This window comes from Stenella coeruleoalba (genome assembly GCF_951394435.1).
Source record: "Stenella coeruleoalba genome assembly, chromosome: 12".
Taxonomy (NCBI): domain Eukaryota; kingdom Metazoa; phylum Chordata; class Mammalia; order Artiodactyla; family Delphinidae; genus Stenella; species Stenella coeruleoalba.
Window position 1 is genome coordinate 82,542,253 of NC_137158.1, and position 8,831 is coordinate 82,551,083.

At 43.3% G+C, this 8,831-nt stretch overlaps 1 protein-coding gene across 1 annotated transcript; it reads left to right on the forward strand.

The window, feature by feature from the left end:
- The first annotated feature begins 278 nt into the window (after window positions 1-278).
- Window positions 279-7,340, forward strand: MRPL18 (mitochondrial ribosomal protein L18). The gene is made up of 4 exons (XM_079938755.1): window positions 279-345; window positions 872-1,058; window positions 5,999-6,230; window positions 6,747-7,340. The coding sequence occupies exons 1-4, from the start codon at window positions 294-296 to the stop codon at window positions 6,816-6,818; spliced, it is 543 nt and encodes a 180-aa protein (XP_079794881.1). The 5' UTR covers window positions 279-293; the 3' UTR covers window positions 6,819-7,340.
- Window positions 7,341-8,831: the final 1,491 nt, after the last annotated feature.

Genomic DNA, 8,831 nt, shown 5'->3' on the forward strand with positions numbered 1-8,831 from the left:
CCCGCCTTAACGGACCGTGAACCAACCACCAAGCGCGTTGCTGCGAGGTGGTTGGTTGAATCCGGCGCCTGCGTGCGCCCCAGCGTAAGCGCTGATTGGAAGAGCGGAGATGACGGATTGCCCTATCCGCCATTCAGCGGCGGGGGCTTGTTCGGGTTCGAGGCGTCGATGCCCTTACGTTTTCCTAAGGTCTTTTCCTAAGTTAATATGGCTGCGGCCGGCGAGACGCTGGGACGTCGGTGAGGAGAGGAGGCGAGGTCTTTCCGAGGTTTTGGCTACGATTCCCCTCAGCAATGGCGCTTCGGTCGGGGTTCTGGGAGCTGTTGTCGGTTTGCAGGAACCCCGGTAATTTCATCTTCCCACGTCTCTCAGATTACTCCCCCGGGTCAGCACAATGTGCACATGCAGGTCGTCTTTTGCATTCAACATATACCATCGAAAAGTAAACGAGCTAACAGCATCGTGATGACACTAGTAGAAAATTAAGGACCAGGGTCTGTGATGACTACACCCCGTGACCGAACATACCTTTTGTCCCCCTTCCAGGGCGCGAAGACTGAGGGGGAGAGGATGGAGACAAGTTAGATCATATTTTTGTTTTGTCCGTTTCGTCACTTTTTTTTTTTTTTTTTTGCGGTACGCGGGCCTCTCACTGTTGTGGCCTCTCCCGTTGCGGAGCACAGGCTCCGGACGCGCAGGCTCAGCGGCCATGGCTCACGGGCCCAGCCGCTCCGCGGCATGTGGGATCTTCCCTGACCGGGGCACGAACCCGCGTCCCCTGCATCGGCAGGCGGATTCTCAACTACTGCGCCGCCTGGGAAGCCCCGTTTCGTCATTTTTTAAAGATACGTATGGTTGTTTACGTTCTTAGGGTGTCGGGTGGCAGTGCTGTCGACCAGTTCCAAGCCAGCGGTGAAGCCTGAAGCGGACCCCGAAGGAAATGAAGCTGTTGCCCCGGAGTTCACCAACCGGAACCCCCGGAATCTGGAGCTCTTAGCTGTAGCCAGAAAAGAGCGGGGCTGGGGGACAGTGTGGCCCTCCCGCGAGTTCTGGCACAGGTAATTAACTCTGCTAGGTATTGACCACAGAGCATGCATGCTGCTCTGCAAATTGTTTTCATCAGTTCATTTGAGGAACGTGCCCGGTAACTGCTGGCGACTCTCCTCTCAGGAAGCTGCCTTGCGGTGGGTCTAGGAGGGGTTAGTGGAGGGGGGCGGCAAACAATAAATACGTAGGTGTCATGGAGGAAACTGAAAGAGGATAAAGTTAGAATGGGGAACTGGTTGACTAAGACCCCTCAGAAAATAGGAAGAAGCCGAACTATCTGCCAGGAAGAGCGTTCCCAGCAAGGGAAACAGCTAGGGTGGGAATGAGCTTGGCGCGTTTGGGGCACCGAAAGGCCTGTGGACCTGGAGCTCAGGGCCGAGAGGTGGGTAGGAGACACATCATTAGCTCTGTAAATCAAGTAAGCGCTTTAGACGCTATTCTCACTACGGTGGGAAACTATGAGGGCATTTAAAATTTGAGCCCGAATGGAAGATCATTCTGGTTCCTTTGAGGAGAACAAATTTTTAAGGGGGCCGGTGGTAGAGACAGGAAGAACGTTAGGAGTCTCTTCTTTGTTATAAAGATGGCCAGTTACTGAATGCTTTGTCTTTGCCAGGAACTATGCTAGGTGCTTTATATGCATTTTCTCATTTAATCCTTAAAAGTACTTTTTGAAGCAGGTGCAGTAATTTCCCCCGTTTTACAGGAGCAGGGGAATTGAGCCTTAGGGAGACAGGAGGGGGTCAAAGAAAGGGGGCAGGCAGTTCATCGTCGAAATAATCTGAATCTTGAATCCTGAATTTTTTTTTGAAATACCCAAATTATCACTTTTACTTAATATTTGGATTATTTAAATAATTGGAGATCTGTTTCCCCCCTTTTTTCCCTATCTCTCCATTCACAGTATTATCAGTATAAAATTGGAAGTGACCTTGGAGATAATGAGTCCTACTCCTTTGTTGCGCTAATGGTTTAAGACAAGGATCAGCAAACTATGGCTCCTGGGCCAAAGCTGGCTTGCAGGCTAAATATTGTTACATTTTTTAAAAAGATTTTAAAAAATGCAAAGAATATTTTGTAATGTGAAAATTGTGTAAAATTTAAAGTTCATTATCCACAAAGAAAGTTTTATGTGCACCCAGCCACCACTCATTCTTACCTGGCTGTTCTGGAATTACTGTGGCTGAGTTGAGCAGTTGACCCATGTTGTTACCTGAAAACTAGGTTCACCTCTCAGTGGATGTCAAGCCAGAAGACACAAGCAAGCCAAAGATCAGGAGAAGGAAGGATTTATTGCTTGCAGCAAGTAAGGAGAACCCCGGGGATCTTCCCCAAAGCAGGGTCACGCGGAACAGCAAAACTGCGGGAGCTTTAAGCTAAGGGTACAAGCATATTCATGAAGGGGCTTGAACAGAGGAGAATTCAGCATAGAATTGGGGCCAGGGTCGACAGAGTCCTAGCGTTAGTTGATTGAAGTCACAGGTGTCAACATAGTCATTTCCATCCTCCACCTGAGGATGGAGAAACTTAAAGACGGTATCAGATTGTTATATATTTCCCTTGAGGAGGAACTAGGACTCTGTTTTACCACTAGACTATTGTTTCTTGACTGCTTTTCCTTTGTTCCTGCATTCCCTTACTTCCCTTAAGATCATTAATTACTGAGACCTGTTCAAGAGCAGGCACTGTGGCCAAGCTTAGAGCACAAAATGGCTTAGGCCAAAAATGGCTTCTCTTATGTGGAGAAAGACATGCTAGTTCTCTTTCTCCAGGGACCCACTACCCTCTCTGCTTACAATATGGCCTGCAAACCATAAAATATTTACTATCCGATCCCTTACAGAAAGAGTGTGTTGACCCCTGGATTAAGAGATTGTGATTGTTACTAGGGCTACCAGCGAAACTAGGAGTAGAACCCACATTTCTAAATCTAGTGCTTTTTATGCTATTTCACACTAAGAATCTTAGTATAATGTTTGATTTCAGTGTTTTCTTTATCATGAACTTAATTTCTAAATGTGTAATGTATACAAATGTTGTAAAATCCAAAAGGGACTATAGTTTCTGTGTATCCTTCTAGAGCTAGTCTATGCAGATAAGTATGAACTTGTATTTTTTTCATTATAAATCTTACCACATCATATATATTGTTCTGCATTCCCCCACCCACCTCCTTCACCCCCCCAACACACACACACACACACACACTTAAAAATACATCTTGGAAATATTTTGTGTTGGTGGGAACATTGGCTCTGGAGCCAGACCCCTGGACTTAAATCCTACCTAGCTTCATTACTTACCATTCATTAGTTGTAACCTTGCTAAGTTACTTAACCTTTCTGTGTCAGTTTCTGCAGCCCAAAAAAGAAAAAAAATAAGAAAGAAAGAATAATGGAATTAGTTTGAGACATGAGCTATACCTGTAAACAATTAGGACTCCCTGGCACAGTAAGTGTTCAGTAAATGTTAGCAACAGCAGCATCATAAATTGCTACTTTGTTCTTAATTATGTAAAATAACTGTTTGAAGTAACTGTGTAAAATACCGTAGCCTTACGTTTAGGTCTTTAATCCATTTAGAGTTTATTTTTGTGTACTGTGTTAGGAAGTGTTCTAATTTCATTCTTTTACATGTAGCTAGCTGTCCAGTTTTCCCAGCACCATGTATTGAAGAGTCTGTCTTTTCTCCATTGTATATTCTTGCCTCCTTTATCAAAGATAAGGTGACCATATGTGCGTAACACTCTATGACATAAATCACAGTAAGATCCTTTTTGACCCATCTCCTAGGGAAATGGAAATAAAAACAAAATGGGACCTAATGAAACTTAAAAGCTTTTGCACAGCAAAGGAAACCGTAAACAAGAAAAAAAGACAGCCCTCAGAATGGGAGAAAATATTTGCAAACGAAGCAACTGACAAAGGATTAATCTCCAAAATGTACAAGCAGCTCATGCAGCTCAATATCAAAAAAAACAAGCCAATCCAAAAATGGGCAGGAGACCTAAACAGACATTTCTCCAAAGAAGATATACAGATATACAGATTGCCAACAAACACATGAAAGGATGCTCAACATCACTAATCATTAGAGAAATGCAAATCAAAACTACAATGAGGTATCACCTCACACGGATGGCCAGAATGGCCATCATCAAAAAATCTACAAACAATAAATGCTGGAGAGAGTGTGGAGAAAAGGGAACCCTCTTGCACTGTTGGTGGGAATGTAAATTGATACAGCCACTATGGAGAACAGTATGGAGGTTCCTTAAAAAACTAAAAATAGAACTACCATATGATCCAGCAATCCCACTACTGGGCATATACCCTGAGAAAACCATAATTCAAAAGGAGTCATGTACCACAGTGTTCATTGCAGCACTATTTACAATACCCAGGACATGGAAGCAACCTAAGTGTCCATCAACAGATGAATGGATAAAGAAGATGTGGCACATATATATACAATGGAATATTACTCAGCCATAAAAAGAAACGAAATTGAGTTATTTGTAGTGAGGTGGATGGACCTAGAGTCTGTCATACAGAGTGAAGTAAGTCAGAAAGAGAAAAACAAATACTGTATGCTAACACATATATATGGAATCTAAAAAAAGAAGGTTCTGATGAACCTAGGGGCAGGACAGGAATAAAGATGCAGACATAGAGAATGGACTTGAGGACATGGGGAGGGGGAAGGGTAAGCTGGGACGAAGTGAGAGAGTAGCATTGACATATACACTACCAAATGTGAAATAGATAGCTAGTGGGAAGCAGCTGCATAGCACAGGGAGATCAGCTCGGTGCTTTGTGACCACCTAGAGGGGTGGGATAGGGAGGGTGGGAGGGAGATACGTATAGCTCATTCGCTTTGTTATACAGCAGAAACTAACACAACATTACAAAGCAATTATACTCCAATAAAGATTTTAAAAATAAAATACCGTTGCATGGCTGTTTTAATTAACTGACTGCCTATTGATGATTATCTTTTATGATTTCAAACAGTGTTGAAATGAATTGTCTTGTCCATGCAATTTAGCAGTGAGATTGGGCATATTTTCATGGGTTTAAGAGTTATTAATATTTTTCTTTTCTGTGAACAGTCTGTCCATCCTCTGCCTATTAAGTTACTGGTCATTTCCTTATTGATTATAGGAGGCTTTTTACATATTATGGAAATTAGCACAATATATGATTTAAAAGTATTTTTTGTTTAATTGCTTGCCTTTTGACTTTACTTTTTTGTTTTTCTTAGCATGCAGAAAACTTTGTTAATTTTTTTTTAAACAAAAGCCATATGATGTAGTTTGAGGTCATGTTAAATAGCTTGATATAGTTAAATAGGTTTATCTTACTTTGACATTACTTAAAACTTCTCCCATGTTGTCTTATAGTACACTTATGATTTCTGTTTTCATATTTAAATCGTTAGCTAGAAAATAAAAGCATATAGTAAGGGGACTTCTCTGGGGGTCCAGTGGTTAAGACTCCACACTCCCAATGCAGAGGGCACGGGTTCGATCCCTGGTCAGGGAACTAAGATCCCACATGCCACATGGCGTGGCCAAAAAATAAATAAAATATTTCCTTCCTTTAAAAAAAAAAAAAAGCATGTAGTAAGTATATTTTTATCCAGTGTAGGGTCAGCAACTTAGCTTTGCCTCTTCAAATCCTTTTTTGAAGTAGATGCTGTGTAAATCTCAGCAGTCAGAAATACCAAATTTCTCCTGGATATTTGAGGCTAAGTAGAAATGTTTGGTTTATTGCTGATGATATTCTCATAAAAGCAAGGGGAAAACACCTTTCCCGAGTAAAAGCCAGGTTAAGTATGCTGAAGTAAATGAACCAGACATTACATTCTTGAGAACTATTTCGGCATTTATTCACCTGAAGTCATTTATCTTTAGAATTCTTTTATGATTTTATTCTCTCACCTCATTTAGGTTGCGAGTTATAAGGAGTCAGCATCACATAGACGCGCTTGTTGAGCATCGCAATGGCCAGACTGTGGTTTCGGCATCCACTCGTGAATGGGCCATTAAAAAACACCTTTATAGCACCAGAAATGTGGTGGCTTGTGAGAGCGTAGGACGGGTGCTGGCAGAGCGGTGCTTGGAAGCAGGAATCAACTTCATGGTCTACCAACCAACTCCTTGGGAGGCAGCCTCAGACTCGGTATTTTTGTTTTCATGTACTTAGTTAAAAGGTATTGTGTTAATTCTTGACACTAGATATGTACATAATAATAGTTCCATTTATTAAGTTCTTCCCAAGTGTCAGAGCCTGAGGTGAGTGTCCTGATGTGCATTACCTCACAGCAGCCTATAGCGTGTCAGGACTCATGTTCTGTAGGTCAGCTGAGGCTGGCTGGCCCAGTCCTTGTGGCACGGGGCAGGGTTCAAACCCACGTGACCGATTTCATAGCCATAATGTTGACCACTCTGCTTCCCTATTCATATAGTAACATCTTGTCTATAGAATATTTAAAAATGCTGCTAATCCTTGACATCTCTACATCCTTTTTTTTCTTATCTGTGTCATTATTAAGGTCACTTTCTGAAAAACCAGTGTAGGCTGGGAAGTTAGCAAGGATAAATCAGTTGTTTATTTCTCTTTCTCTTGGGAAGTGAACTATTGTCAGCTTGTGGTGTTGACTTAATCTTTTCCTTTTTTCCTGATCTTCAAAACCAGATGAAGCGACTGCAGAGTGCCATGACGGAAGGTGGTGTGGTGCTGCAGGAGCCTCGGAGAATCTATGAATGAAGCGGAAGCGTTGCTTGATACTTGTCAATGTAAAGCTGTCAGCTGTTCGTTCATCAGGAGAGAGTCTCTAGACGAGCCGCCGGCTTGGGCGTCCTGTACAGTAACCTAACAGTGGAACGTTATTAGTAGTTAAGGTTGTCCTCTTCTCCCCTTGTGTGTGTTTGTTTTAAATCCAGGGCTAAATTCTTCTCCTCTCTCTGACGTGAGAGAAGTATTTGAGAAGAGCTGTTGCCAATTATAATTAACTATTTTTTTTTTTGCCGTACGCGGGCCTCTCACTGTTGTGGCCCCTCCCGTTGCGGAGCACTGGACGCGCAGGCTCAGCGGCCATGGCTCACGGGCCCAGCTGCTCCGCGGCATGTTGGATCTTCCTGGACCGAGGCACGAACCCGTGTCCCCTGCATCGGCAGGCGGACTCTCGACCACTGCGCTACCAGGGAAGCCTATAATTAACTTTTGAGGAAAAATGTTTATAAGTTAAAGAATAAAGGTATATTGTGAACTCTTATTTTCTGGTTATATGACATTTTCTCTGCCTTCGAGCTCACTGTGGCATGGGTACACATAGGTTTATGCATTTGTCACCGTGGCTGGGTTGCTGCTCAGGGTGTGGAGTTGTTTTTTTAATAAGAGATGTCAATATCAGTCAATTTATTATAAACAGTCATGTGAAGATAAAAGGGGCAAATCCTAACCTCAGTTGGGCTCCTGGATCCTAACAGAACCAGGTTTGAAAGAAGAAAGGAATGCAGTGAGGAAAGGAAATGGACAGGGTTAGTGTATGCTAAGTTTGCCATCAAGTGAAAATTTGTTAGGTAGGAGATGAAGCTTGAAGTACATTCAGGTTAATTTAAAATTGAAGTGGGGTAGATGGGAATCACGGCGGGTCTCTTAAATGAGTGGCTAAATCAAAGTAAGGTGTTAAGTGATTTTGGCTATTTAAGACAAATGTGAAGAGGAAGAACCAGTAAGCAGTTAAAGTGGCTTCTAGAGCATTTCCCCCCACATTTGAAATGTGCACTCTCAATTGTATATTTATACAGAAGTGAAATAACATCAATACTGTTAATCTGAGTATTCAGTGTATTATTATTTTAACAAGAAATACGTATGCACCAACATTTTTTAAAAGTTTGATTCACTCTGAGAGGCCTTCAGAGCGCAATGGCTTAGTAGTCCCCTTTTGATCAACAGATACCCCAGTGGACACATTTACAAATACATAGTGTAGTTCTAATATTTTCTTCCCTCTTCTTCAAGATTGGAGCATCTCACTTTGAAGACCACAGTCCTAGAAGGCTGTTCAGACAAGTCTAGAATTCAGGGAAGGATGCAAAGGAGACCACGGACTGGAGTAGTGTGGCTTTGGAAATTGACAGTGACAAAAATAGGGTTCACCTGTAAGGGACGCCATAGGTAGGGATTTTTTCTAGGCGTATGATGTAGATCATCTCTGTACCAAGAACTTCAGTTTGATGGGCAATTTTTGAGGCTTTGTGTGGCAAGTTTGATGCAAGGTATTACAAAGGCAGCAGTGATGCAAAATAGAGAGGGAGAAGGCAGGTTGTTGGGGAGGAGATGGGACAGACCCATGTTGGCGGCGATGGCCAAGTTGGGAAGAAGTGCGGATTTGGAAAACCGACAAGGTGCGGTCCCTCTTATCCCTGCACCGTAGCTGCAGTACCTGATCTACTGCAGTTCCTTCAGGTGCTGTTTACTGGTCCCTTCCTACTGTCTCAGGCTCTTCTTTTTCCTACCATTCCTCTTCACATTCTACCTAAATGATATTCTCCCCTTGTAGGGATTGCGAAGAAATTGCTGCGAAGCAAGGTAAATGGCCTTTGAGCGCCAGGGCGGAGTCTAACTAAGCTTCCCTTCACCGTAGGGGCCCGAGTGTAAGATCAAACGCCCGTGGGTGGGCAGGTGGCCGGCGCCGCCCTCCGCCTGTCAGAGGCCCCCGGGGCTGGTGGCGGGGCTGGTGGCGGTGTGCTGGGGCAGCGGTTTTCCCCGCTG

Excerpts from the sequence above, each read along its gene's own strand:
- MRPL18 (XM_079938755.1), top strand. The coding sequence starts at position 294 with ATGGCGCTTCGGTCGGGGTTCTGGGAGCTGTTGTCGGTTTGCAGGAAC. Across the intron at positions 1,059-5,998 it reads TCCCGCGAGTTCTGGCACAG|GTTGCGAGTTATAAGGAGTC; the intron begins GTAATTAACTCT and ends CACCTCATTTAG. Across the intron at positions 6,231-6,746 it reads GGGAGGCAGCCTCAGACTCG|ATGAAGCGACTGCAGAGTGC; the intron begins GTATTTTTGTTT and ends CTTCAAAACCAG.